This window comes from Aquila chrysaetos, chromosome 2 (genome assembly GCF_900496995.4).
Source record: "Aquila chrysaetos chrysaetos chromosome 2, bAquChr1.4, whole genome shotgun sequence".
Lineage (NCBI taxonomy): Eukaryota > Metazoa > Chordata > Aves > Accipitriformes > Accipitridae > Aquila > Aquila chrysaetos.
In genome coordinates, this window is record NC_044005.1 from 78,430,245 (window position 1) to 78,451,986 (window position 21,742).

A 21,742-nucleotide genomic window follows, 5' to 3' on the forward strand; every position below is an offset into this window, starting at 1 on the left:
TCTGTTTAAATCCATATGAAACATTTAAAAAACCCCTATTAATCCATAAAAATGAAGTTGTTGGCAGCTATGCTGAGAATAAGCTAGAGCTAGTTAAATAAAAATCACAGAATCATTTGGTTTGGATTGGACCTCTTGAGATCATCTACTACAATCCCCCTCCTGAAGCAGGATCAGTTCTCCAGGACTGTGTCTAATGAAGATGCTGGACAGTACTGGCTCCAGTACTGAGCTCTGGGGTACACCACTAGTGACTCATCTCCAGCTGGACTTTGTGCCACTGATCACAACCCTCTGGGCCCAGTTGTTCAGCTGGTTTTCAATCCACCTCACCATCCACTTATCTAACGTGTCCCTTGTCAGCTTATCTATGAAGTTGACGAGATGAAGTTATGGGAGATAGCGTCAAAGGCTTTGCTAAAGTTGAGGTCAACAACATCCACCGCTCACCTCTCATCCACCGAGCTAGTCACCTCATTGTAGAAGGCAACGTGGTTGGTCAAGCATAATTTCCCCTTCATAAATCCATGCAGACTAGCCCAATCACCTTCTCGTCCTTCACGTGTTTGGAAATGGTTTCCAGGAAGATTTCCTCTACCACATTCCCAGGGACTGAGGTGAGGCTGATTGGCCTGTAGTTCCCTGGATCTTTCTTCATAAAGACAGAAGTGATATTTGCTCTCTTCCAGTCTTCAGGAAACTCTCCCAGTCACCATGACTACTCAAAAATAATCAAGAGTGGCTTTGCAATGACATCAGCCAACTCCCTCTGCACTTGTGGATGCAACCCATCAGGCCCCATGAACTGACAGAACTGTGCCCTCCACCTGAAGCTACCTGGGTGCAAGAGTCCAACAGCAAACAGTTACTTTGGTAGCGCCTGGGTCATCTTCGAGGATGCGTATGCTGGACAGAGAAAGTTTGCTGGCCTCTTCTTTCTGCCTTTCTGCATGAACTGCCGTGCAAACCGCTGCACATCCACCGGCTGCTTCTGCTGTCGCTGCACAAACTGCTGCATCCCCTGGCTGCTATACAGTCCTCTTCCTGGCACGGGCTAAAAGGGCGCTCGACCCTCCCTAATCAGGGGTCAGCTAGAAGAAAGGCTGCAGGCACCCGTTGCTCAAGGACAGCTGATGGAGTTCGTTAGAAGCTGCTAGAGCTACCCTTACCTTAGCCTTACCTGGCACCAGCAGGCACCCTGTTTCCTCAGAGGTTTCCTAGAAGTGCCCAAATCCCGGAAAAAGTGCCCAGAAGGTCAAGAAGATATCGAGACGATCTCAAAGAAGCAGAAACTGCTGCACAAACTGCTGTGTATGGTAGTTGTGTGCTGGGCCTGGCTCTTCTACAGATCAACTGAGAATGAAAAATGACTGTTTCTAGATTTCATAGTATAGCTGTCTAACAAAGTTGCTTTGATGCTTCGCACCAAGAGAATTTTTGCAATTCACTGCAATATCATATTAAAAAACTAAGTCATTTTCAGAAAAAACAGTATTTATAAAAAAGGCATCAAGTTCAGGGAAAACCCTGCTACAAAGATACCCAACTGAAATTAAGCATTAATTTTCAAACATTTGGAATTATATTTTGGAAATATAAATTTCACTTCACTGCATTTAACATAGTAAAGGCAGAGTCTGGAAAACTCCATGCAGTCTGTAATTATAAGTCATAGAAATTTTTAAGAAAGTATGGCAACATGACAAAATTATTTGAAGACTTTAGAAAATTCTTTACATGGGGAGCTGAAGAACCTTAGCTGAATTTTCTCAAAAATAAATGGAATGGTGATTTGATTATAGAGAAAAAACTTTAAATGTTTCTCTAATGTAAAGCAGGCATTAAAAAAAACCAGTTGTTGGAGGCTTAAACTACATGCCCAAGCATAAAATAAAAAGCACATTTTGAAATGTGGGATTGACAAGAAACACTGGAACAAAGAAATCAAGGAGACTTGTGAAGTCTCTGTTGTTGATGTCTTTCAGGTGGAAACTGTACTTCTGTGAAAGATATACTTAACTAAAGTGCAGGAATATTGAGAAAAATAAAGTCCTGCATAACGCAGGGAGCCAGGAAGATGGCGTAGTTGTCCACTGTGGTTTAAATTCCACGCAATGCTAGGTTAACACCCAATCTTTCTATTTTTTGTTGGTCAGTAATATTGGACCAGGGACTTTTCTGAGTAACATCTAATTACCTTTTGAAGATCCTGATGTCATTCTGAGCATTGGTGTAATAGTATCAAGTTGCCGCAGCAGTAACGTGCTGCTCTGAATGCCTGAAGCCAACAAGAGCGACACTGAAAAATTATGTGTGAACGTAGTGCCCACAGAAGGGTCTAATGTTTCTCATACAGGAATGAAGAAAAGGGAATGAGTAGCTGTTTCTGCTGGCCCACTTCTCACAGTGACCAGAACTAAAACCAAAGGCTCTTACTTAGCAAGGTCTCATGTCTAACATAAACCACTTCACTAAAGATAACAGAAGTAAAAAAATTATACAAAGTGAGTAGTGGTAGAGCAAGGAGAAACACTGGCCTTTTGTAAGAACAGCAAAGGTTTGAGGACTCCTTGCACCCCCAGGAAAACACAATGCTGGCTAACACATGTGAATAGAAGCTGGTACCAAGGCAAAAGGAGAAACATAAGGGCAGTACATGCTCATACAAAATTTAAGTAAGTTCACTCAAGACATTGTCACAACAAAGACAACTTTTAAATGAGTATTGTATATGTCTCAGGTTGGTTGAAGAATCCGGAATAAGTTCACTGTGTGGTCTCTGGATATTGCCAAATTATCAAGTAGCTACTATTTCTTCTGCCATAACCACTACTTTCCTATTCTAAGTAACACCCTAAATAAGGATGCACCATGTATGATGAAGCATGGTAGTAAACAGCAAGCCAGTTGCTTCACTTTAGCTCACAACTCTGTTCCTCCTTTTTTATTGCTCTGCAAAGGAAACAAGCTATACAAGTCTGAAGATCACTATTTGTACTACCTCATTGCTCGTGAAGGTTGCTCTCTTCTTCTGCATAAGCCAGCTATACGCAGAATGAGAAGACATAGCAAGGGAGAGGAAAAGGTGTCACAGTAGAGTGAAGAAAGAATGGGAACTAATGAGTTTACCCTTACAAACATAACCAGTAGATTTGCTAAATGCTAGACTATTAATGTGTTTGTTTATTCAGAAAAGAAATATTTATGCATTTTGCTACTACAGCAGTATGAAAGAAGTAATATGCATAAGAATCCAATTTTTATTTATCAACGCACTAGTAGTTCTCCATGACTGCACTACTTGAATTTTTTAGTGAGTTTGGAATTTTCTCTTAAGCAAAGCCAAAAAATAGAGCATGCATCCTGATACAGGATCCTTTAATGCTGCTCAGATCTAGTCAAAGAGCTTTCAGGGCTTCATTTCTCTCATTCTGAATGATCTCCCTATAGTACATTTCTGTAAACATGTCACATTAGTGTACGCTGTTTTCTGCAAACTCTTTCGTCCTTTGGGATATCTGGAAAGCATCCAGGAAGACCAACTCGGACAGAAGATGTTTCACACACTTCTGTCATCAATTTCCACTGCTGACTTATTTGCATACCATCATTTAAAAGTGTACAAACCTAAACTGCTCTTTGATGCGGGAGCAAGATCATATCCCAGCATGATCACGTGATAGTAATACAGCAGACACCAAGCCACAGAAAGTGACATAGTCAGTATTTTAATAATCATGTGTTGGCCCAAATGATACCACGTAACTCTATCTACAGTGTATCCATTGGACAAAAGCTGTTATCACTTTATTTGAAATAATGTATTGATCCCCCTTTACTCTTGAAATAAATAACACACAGTCATTATCTAACTCAGTGATGTTGTAAATTTGTGCTTGTAAGCCAATTTCACATATATGTCAACAAGCATTTTGAGGTTGACATAACTTTGCACTAGAAATCTACAATTCAGTTGATCTTTATGCTTATTATAATTATACAATGTTATATAATTATACTTATTCTATTTCCATAATAATTACTATATGTATTTTTACTATGTAATTTTTGATGCAGATTATTCCTGTGATGTGAAAGAAATACTACTACCCAGACTTATTCCTCTTAATAGGGTACCTTTGTCCTAGTGCCCTCTACAGTGAACGCAGGGAGACGGGTGCCCACTCTGGGACAGGGTCCCACTTTTGGTATTTCTTAGTAGTTCTAATATTCTACTCTGATTTTGGATGATATCATAAAATCCCACTTAAAACACTCTGAAAATGAAAATGCATGGCTCAGACCAGTTCAAAGAGGGAAGAAATCCACTGGCATGGCTTTTTTTCTTCCCTTTCTAACTCATTTGTACTGTTGCTTACCTAAGTCACTAGCTCTAACATGAGAGTTCTACACGTTTCTTTGAGTTTTTGACAATATCACCATTAACACTGTTAATTTCCTCAGCTTCTTACACCTTGCTTTAATGTGTGTTGAGAGGCCTCCAACTTACACACTTTATGATTCTCCTCTCAACTCCTTATTAATCTAAGCCTAATTTTCAAAGGAGTTGAACACTTAAAAATGCTCCTGAGGTAAGTGGGAATTAAAACTTTGAATATAACAAGTACAATACGAATGGAAAGTTTAAAAAAAAAATTCAGGCTCTCAAACTGTGGCATCCAAAATGAATAGATACTTTCAAATGTTTTGGAGTGGGTTTTTTTCCCCTAATATCTTACAGTTCCAGTCTGCAAAATGGGCACAATATCACTTTTAGGTCTGAACAATACGTTGAAGAAAAATCATCAGTTAGTTACACACTCAGTATTATGCTTTAATCTTCAAAAGACAGTCCATGACAAAACCAATAACTTAATATAATGTGAAAGATTTGGAGGATCTGCTGGAAGTAGAACAGAGGAACATGACATCTATAATTAAATAAAAAGGAATATTTAATAGCCATTAGACGTGCACTGTCCTGTTTGTCATTAAACAGAGCAGAGATCTTGCTACAAACAGTATGTTATTGTGTAATTAAATGTATTGGAAATGCAAATGCACATGGGAGTTGAATTAAGATTGCAAACTATGTTATTAATGCTTGGGCGGGGGAGGCCAGCAGAAAGAGTATTGTAGTGAGCATCTCACTGGTAGAAAGATAAAGACAGATGCTGAGGCTCTACGCTCTGCTGTTCCCATTGTTTGGCTCAAGGCAACTGTGTGCATGGCCAAGATTATAAAACAATCAGCGCTCCTGTTTTTATAGATATTGGAGTGAGACAGCAGTTCAATTTTATGTGCAAATAGGAAACGTCCATGATGACTGTATCAGCCCCCTAATTCCCACTGCAAAATGGAAAAGAAAAAAACCAAAAGTATTTCCAAATTCATTTATCCACCATTACATATAATACAGGGTGTTAACTCTGAATCTTTGCTTCAAAAAAATTGAGAGGTTCAAAGAGTGATGTCTCTAAAACACAGCCGTATTTATTACAGTTCCTAAAACTGTTAATACACTATTAATAAACTGTGTGTTTTTGCAGATTCAATACCCCATAGAAAACCACTTAAAAATACGCTAAAATGGGATATTCATAGCTTTTCAGCATCCTGGATATTTAATTGCATAACAGTAAGAGTCACAGTAATTATAAAATCCTTAACAGCATTTAAATATGATATTAAATACTCTTTAATACTATATTCACCACATAACTTTTGATTCTCCCTTACTACACTGACTTTTTCTGAACAGGTTCTCAATCGTTCCTGTAAAACTTAAATAACTTCAGCTTTCAAATTTTCATGTTCAGCTTAAGTGAAATTTAGTACTATTTTTATAACTTAAAAACCAATATAAAACATAGCTTTAGGACCTACACACCATTACTCATTTTGTTCAAGAACCAGTCTTCTGTTATTGTAATTACTATTACTGGAATTATGAAACTGGCCTTTAATAATTCACTGTAGTTGACTCTGATCAATGATAAGTAATACTAAATCCTTCCACTTCAGATAATTTAACCAAGATACTAAATATCAAGATGCCTAAACAGACCAAGAATTATTGAGACCCAACTTCAAAACTACAAACTGGGCACAATTTAATTCGTAAAACTACTGAAATGTTGGAGTCTGAATATCTTCCCAAACTTTCAGGAGCAGATTAGTTTATAAACTCTCAAAACTGAATTATTTCTTGTGATACCACAATCATAAATATTTGTTATCTGTTCTACTGAACTACCAAATTCAGTAAGTCAGGGAAAATAAAAACATAACACAGAGATAACTGTCAGTCAGTTACTTCATTATATTAAAATTGTGCATAGCCAAAGGTTTCTTTCATGTCTTGGGCACAATCTCTTCCCCCCCACCGCCCCTTACTGTATCTCTCTTCTTTGTACATATATGGTAGGCTCTGACACTTGCATAACAGCATCTACAGCAAAACTTGGGGCACTAGTAATGGTTTCTGTTAATAGTTTAGATAACGACCCTAAATCCATATTTTTATATATCTTAGACTTATTAAGGTATGGTCTATCATCCCTGCAATAAAATGAAAACTTCTGGGCCATTTTAATATCCTTTCACTTAAAATTACAGCAGAAACATGTTGCACAAGTGACAATACCTACATTTGTGCTGCCAGTCATTAAAACACTTTAGATGGTTGAAATTGTTAAATCTCCTTCAACTGAAGAGAAACCTCAAGTGTCAAAGCTCAGTTTGTTGTCAGCATGCTTCATACTCAGCTGCTACCTTCCCATTTTTTATGAGTGCTTGGGAAGAAGTCACACATCAAGGTCAGTTAGCACACTCACCAGTTGTTCACCAAGTTTACTCACCCTTTGACCTTCTTTGCCAGGTGGACCTTGGGGACCCTCCAGCCCTGGCAAACCCTGAAAATACAAGCATTAAACAAATATAACATTCAGTGTTATTTTCATCCTCTATTATTCTATAGAAGTAAGACGAAGCCAAAGAGCCAGATGTCAGGACAAAGCATTTATTTCTAGTAATAAAAATAGGTTATTCATAATAACTTCTTTCAGGATAATGTTATATTCAGGTGCAAAAAAATCCGCAAACAATAACGATTAATCACATTCCTCCATATAAAGGTTGAATCATTTGGAAAAGAAGAGGTAAGTCAGCACTACTTAAGCATACTTATATTTAACTACGGTGTTATGTGAAAAGTAATTTATCTTATTAAGTTAGGATGCCATAAGAAAAAAGACAAAAAAAGTTATATTCAGTGAATGATAACTTAATGCTACAACTCAAATTCAAATATAGGCACTGAAGGGGGAGGGAAAGGGAAGGGAGGGGAGGGAAAAGGGACTAAATTTAGCAGAAGGCCTTATGCTCGCTGTATTGCAGGAACCAGCCCTGTGCAGCTTCCTCTGTGTGCCTGGCTCGCTTTTTCAGAGCCCTGCAGAGCCACTTCTCTCTCGCCCTCTCCCCTGACCAGGCAGAGGAGATCTGGGTGTTCCGAATATACCCTCGACTTGCGAGCCTTCCTTCCGAGCTCAGTGCGAGGTCTGCCTTTGCGGTCACAGACTGTTTCCGATGCTTTGGGGCTTTAATTGTATATCTGATTAACGTACAATACAATCATAAAGCCTTCAAATAACAGTTCTGTACTCAGAACAGCACACCCCACACCCCCCGCCTTTATGAGTCACTTTGGAACACTTTTTTTTAAAAAAAATTACATTGAGGAAGCTAACCGATTTCCATTATAGCAACAAGAAATATGACATCAGTTTCAATGTAAACAGCAAAGAGCACGGAACAGTTCTACTTTGTATAATTAAAAAAGTCTTGAATGTAACGTTGCACATTCTTACAGGGTATCACAAAATTAAAGAACTTGTGTTCAGTTTATTTAAGAGTTTGAAATATTAAAATATTAAATTATTAAGCATTTAAATTACTTGGACTCAGGTATTGCTTCAGCTTGAGTTATATCTTTGGTCAAATTCTGAGCTCCTTATTTAGAATCCATTACACGTATTTATTGCCCCAATAAGGGTAAACTGAGAATCATGTTTTTAAGAAGTGTCCAGATTTCTAGAAATGAATTAAAAAAGTTCATTTATGATCTCTAATTCCCAAGATACACTTGAGAAAGTAAGCGGGCATGCCGAAGTTGCTAGCTCATATATCTTCAATTGATGTTTTAAGTTGATTAGAATTAAGTCTGACTTCAATTTTAAATAAAAGTAGTCAGTTCAAGGGGGTTTTTATTCCTATTATTTCTCTACTTTCAAACACTGAAGCTGGAAGAGTACCTCAGACAGTATTTCACTACAGGGTATTTCTTCTTTCACTTCAGTTTATAATGTAAACAAGATAAGCTTTCGGATCGTTTACAGAACTGATGTGCACCATTTCCACCTTTCCCCCAAAGTTTATGGAACTAGAATATGCATGACAATGTTGTGTCCAACAAATAAATCACAGTAAGTTAATTACAGTGCAGTTATGTAGCTTATACATGCTCAAACCCATAAAGCGGTATATGAATGTGACCTCTGTAAACCTTCTCTACTTTTTCCTCAAGGTGGTTTGGAACATGCAGAGAATTCTGTCTGTCCAACTTAGCAATATTGTGCCTTTCTGGAGAAATTCTGGGAATTCAGGAAGAGATGGAGCCTTGTTTTGTTAATATTTCATTTCTAGTGACAACTTTGTGCAGGGCAATGAGATGAAAACCTGTAATGTCTATTTTATGGAGGAGGAAATACTTAGCCTCACATATCTGTACAATAAGGCTCCAAGGGGACAAGAATTACACAAGAATGTAACTGCACAATAATGATAATTAAGAGCCAACATTTTTGTCCAAGACCTACTTTTATTCTTTTTCTTCTCTCTACAATATTATTGTCAAGAAAAAGGAACCAGATAAGGAGGTTTATCTTCGAGGAAAGGGAGGAGAGCTGCTTACAATTGGTAGCTAGGCAGGGAGGACTACCCTGTACAAGGAGCCACATCCTGACATTGAAACTGAGCTAAAAGTTCACGCTAACTTCAGTGGGATCTTCGGTTTAAAAGGTGATAGGACAACATGGGCCATGTTAACTAACACGGCTGTAAAACACTAATATCGTGGCAACGGTAATGACTTAGCAATGTTATCCCTCTTCAGAATTCACTGAGTGAGATCCTGGAAAAACAACTGAAGAAGAAACCTACAGGAGGAATGAAAAAGAAAACTTTCTCTACAGTGAAATCTGTCTAAAGGGATGAATAAAACATCCCCTGCTGAACTCCTATAAAACATGGCAATGAATGTGACAGTTTAGCACAGAAAAGAATTACGTATTTGTAGGAAAGTATCTACTTAGCTTTTATCCCTATTTAACTTCTGGACACCGCCCTTTGGAGATCAAAGATCAGATTCTCGACTCCCTCAAATCATGGATGGCACAGTGCGTAGACAAACCCCACCAAAGGAGCCCACCACCGCAGACAGAAAGGGACAGAATATATACAGGTGGCCTCACGGGATATGCCGTCAATTGTGTTGAAAACATTTATGTCTAGAAGGCAATCTATCTTACAGGTACCATCTCCTGTAAACATGTAAACAACATCCAAAGCAATTAAAATGATTCACTGCGTGTCACCCTGATAGTCTTGCACTGGCAAAAGGACGGGTATGGCAATGAGCAAAAGGAGGTGAAGGAACAGCACAAGGCAAAGTGAGGTATAAGACCAGCCTATTCCTGTGGCATCAGACTGGCAGGAAAATATCCTTACAGTTGGCCAAATATGCACAGGATTTTCCTGACTCTGCCAGGCCACCTTTGAGGTTGGAAGGTGATACCCTTCTACCTACTTCATGGAGAAGCGAACTAAAACGACATATGCAGTCTTTACGGCTTGTACCTGTCACGGACCAGGCAAGCCCCTTCGAGGTATGTGCCTGAAGGAGCTTGAGGAACATGAAGCGGAAATGTCTCAAACGTTACCGCGTCGCTTGGGGAAAAAAACCAGTCGGTAAGCTGGAGATGGGCTCAGGTGCATCTGAGACTTAGAAAATCTCTTACAATGAGTGAGGATGGCTACGAAAAAGAGATGAAACATGATGCACAGGCAGGCACAAGAGGGTTGTACAAAACCTTGAAAATGAAGTTAAGAGTGGAAACTTGTGAATTCCTGTATAAAAGGTAAATCATAAAGGGAAGTGATGGCAAGGGAAAAGATGCTGGTTGTGCAGCTAGATCAAGAAAAAGCAAGCATGCTATGAAGCACATGCTGACAGGTATTTAAACAAAATATTGTCAAAACTTAGACTAAGCTTTAGTTGAGGGAATACAGGAGAAATGACAGGTTTAAAAATGCTACAGTAGAATAAGTGAGCTTTTAAAAGAACTTGCATGTCATTGAAAATATCTGTAGGTATTAACATTTTAATACTTAACAGTTAATATTTTTTTGCAAATCTCAGGAGATAAAAGCTAATAAGAATTATTAAACTTGAGATGCTGGAAGAAAAATGTGTTTGGAAGTGATAGAAAATCAGCCAACAGTTCAACCAGTTAAGCTGTTTCAAGTTTCATAAGCTATCCATTTAAAGTGTGTTAGCTGGCATGTAGCTATCAGAAGCTGTTTATTACAGAAGGGCTAAAATCCTGTCATGTGACCCTGCAGGTACAAAAACATTTTAAAATGCCTGATACATCACGACAAGCATCCAGAGAGACATGGTGGAGACTTGGTTCATAAATTTAATAGCTCAGAGTAACTGCCTAAGAACACACTCTGAACAAAAGCAAAGCTTTTATCGTGACCTCTTGGTGAATTAAAACAAAACAAAACAAAAAATCCTGGCTGAAGTGGAAGAGTGAAGTTACTTAAAGTTCTTATTCGTATTACTTCCTCCACAAGCTTATGGCCAATGCCGAAAGAATAAAATATTAGACGAATAAGTATATTTTCGGTATTCTGAAAGTTGCTTCAAAACATAGCTGATAGTTTTTGAAGCAGAAGGCTAGACAGCTGCCTTACATACTCGTAGGTAGTGTTGCTGAAAGAGGTTCTGAGCATGACAGCCTTTCCTTCTCAACACAAATTAGAAATAGAAAACAAATGCTAACAACAATAAGGCAGGCCTAATTAAGGCACAAAATTTATTTCATTTTAAACCTTTATAAACTAGTTTCTATGTTCTATACACAAACTACTCTCATCCATTTTTTTCCTCACTATGAATGCCAGCAAACACATGACCTCGATTTTTATGGAATAAATGCTACTAGACAGGGAGAAAGTGTAAGTAGTTTAGTGAGACGAGTCAAGCAAAGACAAAATCAGGTATGCAGAAGCACCTCATGGTAATGTAAGAATAGGTTATTTTTTAACCATTTGAATATATGAGCTTTTATAATGATAAAACTTGCTACTTTAAAAAGACCCAGCTATAAGAGGCATGATTTGGCTAAGCAATTTGGAAACAATATGTTTATAAACAGAAAGGTATAGCCTTACCGAAACAAAATTAACACTTAAACCTTTTTACAAGTGAATTGGTGGGCAATTCCCACTGCAGGCGCTTGACCTAGTTCAACGCACAGTTCTCACCAGGATAAAGAAAAGCTGTCACACTGATGAATTGAATATACAATGATCCCTCCGTAAAACCCACAAGTTGAGCAGCATAGAATCACACAAATCAATAGTCAGGTAAAAAGTGACCACAGATTTCTGAATTCCTGACGGAACACTATGTCTGATCACGGGAAAGAGCTGCAGCCTGACTGACTTGAAGAGCATTCCCCAGCCACCCAAATACTGCTCGTGGGATGGGTGGTACTGCTGTGGCTGCTCTCACTCAAGAATGTCCCAGCATCCCCGACAGGACGCATCAAGATGCAGTTGAATTCGGTCTTAAATTCATCTACTTATCTCAAGATGTTACGAGACAACGAGTTCTACTGTGCAGGTCATGACTGTCACTGTGATCCCTCTATCCTATTTTGAGGATATTTTCCTCTTCGGCCTGTTTGTACCACATTGAGGGGAAATGAATGGCTTCCTCTCATCTAAGAGTGGACTATTACCCTCAGCAAGCAAAGGAGCTGAAATATAAATACTATCCCTGCAGTCAAGATAGCAACAGCATTGGTTTCCCAGATATCTTCAAGCCAGTTTACTTGCTGCGACTGTCCTGCCGCCCTACCTCGAAGCCCAAACAGGAGGGTGAGGAAAAGAGAGATCTTAAAATACGACTACGATGGTTTCCTCTTCTTGTCCACAAGACTGCCCATCACCACCCACGTGGAAACCCACAAAGCCTGCAGACACACCTCACCGTTACAAAATTTTGCTAGAATGGGAAAAAAGGCACAGGAAGATCACAGATGAATGACTAATTTCTTGTTGTATTACCGTTTAGTGAGGGAAATTAGAGTACCACTTATCTCAAATACCTCTATCTTCAGCATATCCAAACATGACCTGGTCTCATTTACATCCTTACTGAAGTCAGTCAAGATGGCAAGTTGAAAGATTTGTACCCCATGTTTCGCCTCTTACGGCTACTGCAGTAATCATACTGTTTTCTTGGGAGTGCAAAGTGGAACAGGCCACAATTTTGCTTTCAGAACTGCTGCCAACCCGTTTACTTCTGTGGGAAAGGAGACAGCATTTAGCAGAAGTATTTCAGTTTGCCAGAAAACATGATCAGCTACATTTTCATGATAATTTATTACTGAAGCAAACAGAAAATATGTTCCTCACTGATCTCATTATGCTTCGGGTTGGGTCATTTCTGTAGCGCTCTCTGGTAACTTAACTTGAAATCTACTTTGCTTCAAAGACAATCATTTCAAAGGGAAATTGGAAGAGTAATTTCACAGAAGTTCACACTTTATGAACCTAGTACTTTTAATAGACATGGGCGTATTTTCTAAGCAGAAAAAGTATCATTTAAAATCCTGAGGCGTAATTTGAAATGATTCTTTACATTGATGTCTACTGCATATGGGACTATTCTCAAATCATTCTTCTAATGAAGGACACATAAATCACATTCATGCCAATTTAGCAGACTGCAAATTTTTGAAAAAGAAATTTTCTGTGAGGCTAAGACATCAATCTTCACTTGTGCCTTCAGTATCAGTATTACTGCATAAAGAAGATAAAAAACAGATTGAAACTGCTAAAACATCTTCTATTTCGCTAAAAGGGTAATCTTAATAAGATCTGCTTCCATACTTAAAAAGCATTTTTTAAAGAAGAGAATATTTGCAAGTTATACTGTGCGAGTTAAAGATCACTGTATCTCATGCAAAACAACTGAACAGTTCAGTATTTTCATGAAATTAATACACCTCCGTTAAAAAGATCAAGAAGATAAATTTCAGATTTTTCTTCGAGGGGCTTATATGGAAAGAAGAGACTGAGAAAGAAAATATAATTTTCTGTCTGTACTTTCTATAGTTAACTAAAATTGCTCTCCTTTATGTGATTACATGAAAAGAAAGAGGATAATATTAGTCGAGATGCTTACTAATGGGGGTATGTGCCCCCTTCTTAAGTAATACAAGTTATTCAGATGATTTATTTTTTCCACTGTGAGAAAAGAAAGGAATTGTGTGCAGAAGTCAAGATAAGCAAAAACTGGCACATGATTTTTCAGGACGAATCGTCCAAAATACTGCTGCCCATTACAAGAGCAAGAACTCTGGAATACCAAACGCCTCCTCTTCAGAGTTCCATATAAATGCCAAATAATTACACTACGACCAAAGTGTTGCATCAAATGAATTTGTGAAATTCCTAGGCGATGCTGCTGAAAGTAAATTTTAGCTTTACACGAATAACTGCCAAGGCTCCGAGGGGAAAGCTGCGTAATCTGTTGCTGATGTTTGTTTAGGGAGGGGAGAGCCAAAAGTGACGGCAGAGCTTGCCCGGGCCTGAATCTGCAGCTTCCTCCCGCAGCCGCCTCCACGCCGCACTTGTGCGCCAGCTTCCTCTGGCTCAATTTAATCAGACCTAGGAGCCAACATTCCAACTATCTGTTTAGTAAGCAAGTCTTAGGGACTTCTGTCTGTGACCGACTTAAGCCTCGGCTTCTGCGTAAACACTTGGTGCCATCTGGATGACTATTTTATAACTCCTGAAAGGGATAGGTTCGCAGGAACGTACGTACGGACGCTCGTTTTCCTCAGGAACTAAAAGCAGTGTATCGAGTGTCAAGAGGAATAGTTATCATATATTTTACAAGAGATGGCTGCGCTACCTTCCCTCACCTGTCGCACTTCTGACACGGCACGCACGGGCTTAAGCTGGGGATACCAGAGTGGGCAAGTTGCGGAGCCAGCTGTGCCCCTGCAGAAAACAGTCCCCAGCTTCTGCCACCACATTCCACATTTCGACAAACCCACAAAACATAGCAGTATAATCCCTCCCGTTTATTCTCTGAAGGGTCCTCGGCTACAGTACAATTTATCAGGGAACTTGAACTTTTAAAGACTAAACATATCCCTGCATAAAGTGGGCATAATTAGGGAGAAAAGCTCTAAATATATTCCCAGTATGCATTATAAAAACTTGAAAAGTACTAACGAAAAGAGACATCTAGTACTTACAGAGCAATTCAGAAAGAACATACCAGAGAAATTAAAGACAGCATAAAGAAAGGATGAGAATCAGTCATGACTTTGGACTACTCCCATATAACTACTACCATAACTGAGGAGACAAAATACATAGGTATATCTTGAGTTGTGTAGTGTTAACTGACTCCATGGAAACATAGAAAAACTTTACATCCTTACTAAAAGTGCTTATATATGCACATATATGTCAGGAGTTAACGATCTGAGCCACTAAAATGTATTTGTATGAATAATGCATGAATCAGGTATACTTAGAACTACTGAAATCATTAATTTCATTAGGATTCTACATAAAGCCTATGAATTTTCTCATACATTTCTTTTTACAGCTTAGCATATTTTGTGCTACAATGCTGTTTCTTTTTTTCCCCTCTAATTCATCATGCAAGAATGATGAAATTGTATTAACAAGACTTCTGTACCTGCCTTAAAGAAATGTACAGAAACACACGGCCTGCAATTCTAATTCTCTTCACTGCAGAAACGTATAGTCAGGCATACACAATTTCCTTCTGAGTTTTCTGCTATTGCTGCAAGTGAGATGTTTTGTTAAGTGTGCATGCTTTAGGGTTTCGGTAGAGATTTTCTGTTAACTGACATCAACCAGGAGTATGCAGAGCTCTACCATTTTTTTCAGAGCAATGCACTTTCTGAGCTGTGAAATTTCCATTTCAAACTCATAAAATCATTTTGCATCTTAAAAAAGCAGTGGTATTATTTCCCATTTTGCAGTTTGGCGTATGCTCACCCACCTGACAGGTCGTTACAGCTGCTGGGTATTTATGAATTCAGCCACACATACTGCCTCCAAGTATCCCTCGTTCTCTACAGAGACTATAATGGCTGTATTTGTCAGTCAAACACTTTTAAAAATACAGCTTTTTCCTCCAAGTACCAATAACTTCATTCTCTTCTGCATTTTTTCATGTAGGAAGACAGAGCACTCTTACTGTGCTTCTGAGCAGCGCGGGATTTCCTACACAGCAGGGTTGCCAGAGCACTTTTAGACACAGGGTCACCGACACCTTTTAGACTTTCACAGGTACCAATTGCACAGACAAATGAAAAAACAAGAGTTTATACTACTCACTGTTCCGCGCTTCTGTAGATTACCTACGGACAAGTCTGCGGACCGAAGGACCACCACCCAGCTGTTTGGGAATGACTGCAGTGAAGCAGTCTCAGCCTTTTGCCACCTTCACGCTCCCCGTGCTGAGGACAAGACCAGGGTGCAGGTCTGTGTGTGGGCAGAACATTCCGGCCCTGCGCAACGCTGCTGATGCTCTAGTTTATACTGAGACCGGCGTATATGGTAGACCTTCTCCAGCTTATTCCACCGGTGTACGATTTTGATGGAAATACATCAGAATGGAAGAGCTGCGCAGGGCAGCAGAGCTCTGTAATGCCATCGGTTCCCACCTGCCTCAATATGCAATTGCACTGGGGCAGAAGGTCGATGACCCAGGCCCTGTTGTCCAGTTCGAGCAAAACCAAGTGCCTTTCAATATTCCCTCCCTCCCTGCCCAAATGCGTTTTGGACTTAGCTCTGACAGTGTGTCATTATTTTCACTCCTATTGCCTCCCTGCCCCCCAGCATAATAATTCATTTTGCATTTTGATAAAAAGAAATGAATCATTTTCACATTAAGAAAAACTAAAAATGACTATAAGTAGAGGATAACTTTATGACATCATGCATGAGTCCCAAATGAATGGAACATTTAAAAACTTTGCTTTAACAGGGTTCATAACTGAAACACTGATGTCACATTTTGGCTCTAACGGCACGAATGCTCCCGACACAGTAAGTTCTCATTCAGTGACACATGAATCTTGATATTATCTGACCTCCTACTTATTCACAGCGAGATATGACATCTTCCTTTCATGATTATATATCCTAAGAGTCACGGCCACACAGAAGTCACACAAATAAAACAACTCTGAAGACTGGATTTTCCCCGAGCCACCACTATTCATGTCATTTGTCTTCTTTTAGCTCTTGCCAGCAGAAACACATGACCATTTACAGTGGTGGAGAGAGAAAGCCTTCCTGCTGGGCCGTATATTCCCGCAGTGTTGTAATCTGTCTTCAAACTGCTAAACCAATTCACGCTCACTCTTGTCTCTTCTCTCAGTTAGCAGCTACATGAAAAAAATGTTTCAGTACATCAGTTACTAACATCCCTCTGAAGACTAGTATCTGCTTTCCTAAAATTTAAAATGTTTCCTTTTAAAAAGCGTGAGGACGACCATCAGTGGATGTACCAATGCAGAGACATCTGGCTATGCCTGAATCAACTGAACTGAAACATTTGCACAGCATTTTATAATCAAAGAAATGTAATTCTTTGACAGTCCATTTTATGAAAGTGAATCACTGAAGGTACAGAAAGAGTAAGTTCAGTCAATTTGAAAGCAGCGTCTGATTTTCGATATCATACTACTAACCTCTGAATGTGACTATTAGGAAAGCTAAGTGTCCACAACTGCAACTGAAGACAATGAATGCATTTGAAACAGGCCTAACATACCCAGGTGCTGCTTTCTGAATGGATGTAGTCATTTTTCCATCATTTACACAAGAAATGCTCAAAAGGACCATTCTATGGTTCTATAGCGCACAGAAAATAGGCATCCTCAATTCTAATTCCTATGTCTTATCTTCAGAAGTATCCTATTACTATTTCAATGATCCCTTCAAGGCCTGTAAGAATCCGTCTGAAGCAAGATCTACTCCAATCCATCTACTGCAGTAACAATCCTAGAATCAAGGTTGTTTACTAAAAATATTTCACTGTTAACTCTTTCAACACACATTTTGGTGGTATATTCAAGAGCTGAAGGACATAAATGGCCCTGTTTACCTCTAGCAAGACACGAACTGTAGCAAACAGACACTGATCTTGGGACACAGTACTAATTTATCTCCAGGAAATCAAGACACCGGATATTTAGATTTCCTAATCCAAAAACTACCACCATAAAAGATGGCAACTTAATTTTGAAACCTTAGAGTAGAATTTATTTTTATGTTATGGGTCTCTGGTTACATCCTTCAATGTTTGTCAGATCTAATGGAGATCCTTGCTGCTCAGTCTTAGAAATGGAGAGAGTGAAAAGACAATCTATAATCATTTACACTATGAATGATAGTTCTTATGAAGTTTATTTAGGATTGCATGGGCAATAGGAATAGTGTAGAAGTAGTTCATAACACTGAGTTTGGGGGAAGAGCTATTCATGCTGTGGAACTATAGCCTGGGAATTTGGGAGCTTTTCTCTTTGTTTTCATTTTTGCCACGCTCTTTTGCACCATTCTCAATTGTTTTTACTCATATGGACTGTCCTTAATGGGAGGCCTTCTCATTTCAGTTTGTGAGAAAAATCACTTTGGTTCAGACAGAATTCATTACTTTTACGAAGCAAAACTTGCCCTGGAGAGTTTTGGGGAATTTCTCTTTAGGCTTCTTACATGCCTGGGGCACAGATCATTGCAAGGAAATTAAAAACATCTTCCACCATCTCATTGCAAGGAAATTAAAAACATCTTCCACCATCTCTATGGCACTATCTAGCCAGAATACAACTAATACGCAGGTCAATTCTCTTTTCTGGTTCACAGGCATGTACCAAATCCTCACAAAGAAACTGTTAGATCCATACTCAAGAAGTCTTTCCTTGATACTTGAAAGACAACTAATTGTCATGTCTGATCTCACATATTCCTTTTCGCAGGTAAATTATAGAAAAGGAATAAATGAATTGATGACCAAATTTGCAACTTCCTGAGTCTGATACGCAGAAGACAGACATTTGTCCGCTTTTTTCCCTCTGAGAATTGTAGAAACCATAAAACCACCCTAAATTATTGAAATATTGTTCTTCATACAAATCTAGTAAGTGATTTTTCATCATTATAACATTACATTTCTTTTTCCTTTCCAGTCTGTGTTTGCTATGCATATCTGATCATTACGTAAGATAAAAAGATTGTATGGATGTCAAGACCGCGACATGTAACTCTGCAAGTGTTTGAAAGGACAAACTAAACAATTTTCTATTCTGTGTGAAAAGAATTTTACAACCTCTTTTTCCAGATAGAGAATGCTTCATAGTGAAGCATATGCTATGCTCAAATATTATTAGACATGTCCAATCCCCAAAATTTAAATGGACTATAATTAAGCCAATACTGAAATTATTTCAATTATTTTTATTATCGGTAGCAGTGTTACTGTGTAATGCAAGGAACCAGAAGCATATGACGTGCTTCATAAAAGACAATGGTCTGCGCCTTTGTGGTACCAACAAATGGAGTGAGCACAAGCATGCGACTGTGTGTGTGATCAACAGCAAATATCAAGCTGGACTGGTGGCAAGTAGGTGAAATGACCTGTAAACCAGGAGAATATACGTGTGTGTGTACACGTGTGTTTTTGCGTGGGAGTCTGTGAGTGAGGAGGTCTGCACCTGCAACTGGAGTCGGTCTGTGAGCCTCGGGGGGGACTGAAGGTCCAGGTCCCAGTAACTTGAAAGACCAGGAGCAGGGGAATCTACTGGTTAGGCTGTGTGTCAGCTCAGCTAGTAGAGGAATGCACATTGTATATATGTCCGTATTTCCCAGTACCAGACCGTCATCATGATCAGACAGAGAGAGTACCAGGATGAGGCCGTTGGTGCTGTTGGTGTTTGTGGGAGTGCTGAGCATCCCCATCTGTGCTGACCTGTGTGGCCAGACCTGTCTATATGTGTTGTATGTATGCTTGCGTGCCAATTGGGAGTGCACACTCAGCCCCGCTGCCAGTGGGACCGGAGGGCAAGGAGCTGGGGCAGCCTCACATCTATCTGGCTGCTGGATGCGTCCCCACGTCCTTAACTTCCTGAAAATAGGGTCTTGTGTGTCAAATTTGAACATATGCATCCTATATATAGAATCCTGTGTCATATATAGGGCATTGCATGCATAACTAAGTACTTAATAAAATAACCTGACGATAGAATATTTACAATATCTGAAAAAGCATTAAGTAGTTTTGCAAGCTTTTACTGAAAAGTGTTTTTCACTAAAAATAACAAGGGAATTATTTGGCTTTAACCAGCCTATACTGTCTATACAGAGAACAAAAACCCCAATATTCTTGTTAGCATTTGGTGGGAAACAAGATGTTTTAAATATGCTTATTTACTTTATATTTATAAAATTCCCTTTTCCCTGCTTCACAATTCATATAGAAAATGCAGAGGCATTCTAAAGAAAGGTACTTGGCTCTTAAATTTAATAATGAAAGTATTTACATTGCAAATAAGCTAAAAACTGCAACATCTCTTAGTGATTTTCTTTCGTCTGTTTTTGTTTTACATGTACTTACGCTCAAGGCAGCTGGTCCCGGAGGTCCTGCATCTCCCTAGTTAAAATACAAGAGTAAGTAAATCAGCAATCTCTCTAGCTATACATATTTAACCTCTAGGCATTTTAAAGGATATGCACTACTGCAGAAGTAAATTCAATATAATCATCAAACACGCTCTGATTATGAAAATATACGAGTAAAGCAATATTCTTTTTCAGTAATGGCGTAGATGTACACAGTTCACCACAGGTTAAATGGAAAAAAATGGCAGGCATCTGCATAAATGAATCACAGCTTAAAAAAAGCAATCCTTCAAAACACATTTGCATATGTTAAATTACAAGCTGCAGCTTACATGCACAAGGTGGCCACTGAAGTCAGTGTGACAGCTCACATATGTAATGACATCTGACTGTGTAAAATATTCACAGAATTATGTTGCTGCGGCATGAATCGCGCTCTGAGACCTTCAGATTCAGTCCGTGGGAGCAAATCAGAGCACCCAGAGAACAATTCAGAACATCAAATTTAGGCTCCTGCTCTGAATTCCATTCAAAATTTATTCTGATAAAGAGTACTTGTTTTCCGTATTTACAGTTAGTCTGTGTTCATATTCTTCAACCCTTAAACTACACAAACGGCAGCAGCGGGTGCTCATCACAAGTAGTTAAGACAACGTGTTCAATATTGAAGAAATATCATGCATACTCGCATATATGTACAACTTTATGGATAAAAAAGTACCTTTTCTCCTTTAGGACCAGCCACACCAGGACTACCAGGGTCACCTTTTAGTCCCTGGGCAAAGAAGAAAAATGCTTATTTGTTGTCATCTGTGGAAAGCATTGGACAAAATCCTGTAGTGCTGTGATTTAGTATACGCTAACCAACTAAGCCTTAAAATATTATCACATTATTAGTACTACTATCTCATAATTCTTTATTTTGATTATTTTGTGAACAGAGAAACATCTATCAAAGACTGCATCTGTCTTCAACACATAATTAAACATACAAAGCAAACTATCTACTTGATTGTGCCTCATTATGGCAAGTAGCGTGTAGAAATACAAAGTTCCTTTGCAGTCCCAGTAGGTCCGTGTCTTGCATGGCCGACAAAGATAAAATAAAATACTAGAGAAAGTATGAGTACATTCACTTAATCTCTGCTAAAATTGGGAGAGGCAGAGGTGGACAGAGAGCTGTGGATTCTATGTTTCAAGTAGCAATGCTAAGCTGGTGAACAACAGCAGGGTATAGCTCAGAGCTGCTGCACATCCTCTCACACTCCAATCTTCACCAGTGTTTGAAAAGGCAATTAGAGAAATAATTGAGTCCTTCATACGTCCCTTCTTAGTTCTGCCTTCAGCCGGAGAAGCAGATAATACTGCCTAGTCTTAACACGTTACATACGCAGCAATTTCACAGTTGCAGAATCATAGAATAGTTTGGGTTGGAAGGGACCTTTAAAGGTCATCTAGTCCAACCCCTGCAATGAGCAGGGACATCAACTAGATCAGGTTGCTCAGAGCCCTGTCCAACCTTGACCTTGAATGTTTCCAGGGATGGGGCACCCACAGCCTCTGTGGACAACCTTTTCCTATGTTTCACCATCCTCATCGTAAAAAATTTCCTTCTATCTAGTCTGAATCTACCCTCTAGACTGTCTATGATACAGCTCTTCCACTAACATCCCTCACCAAAAGCACCCCCAAAAAGATCTTTAGAGCCAGCACA

General features: G+C 39.0%; 1 protein-coding gene across 8 annotated transcripts in view; it reads right to left on the reverse strand.

Annotated features, from left to right (window-relative positions):
• The window catches only part of COL19A1 (collagen type XIX alpha 1 chain), a 220,211-nt gene that overhangs the window by 70,206 nt on the left and 128,263 nt on the right, over positions 1-21,742 (reverse strand). For all 8 annotated transcript variants that reach the window (XM_030007470.2, XM_041127248.1, XM_030007468.2 and 5 more), the window contains 3 exons: positions 20,750-20,803; positions 20,024-20,059; positions 6,861-6,914 (listed from right to left, as the gene is read on the reverse strand). In XM_030007470.2, coding sequence (XP_029863330.1) covers positions 6,861-6,914; positions 20,024-20,059; positions 20,750-20,803 — 144 coding nt within the window. The remainder of the gene's footprint in view (positions 1-6,860; positions 6,915-20,023; positions 20,060-20,749; positions 20,804-21,742) is intronic.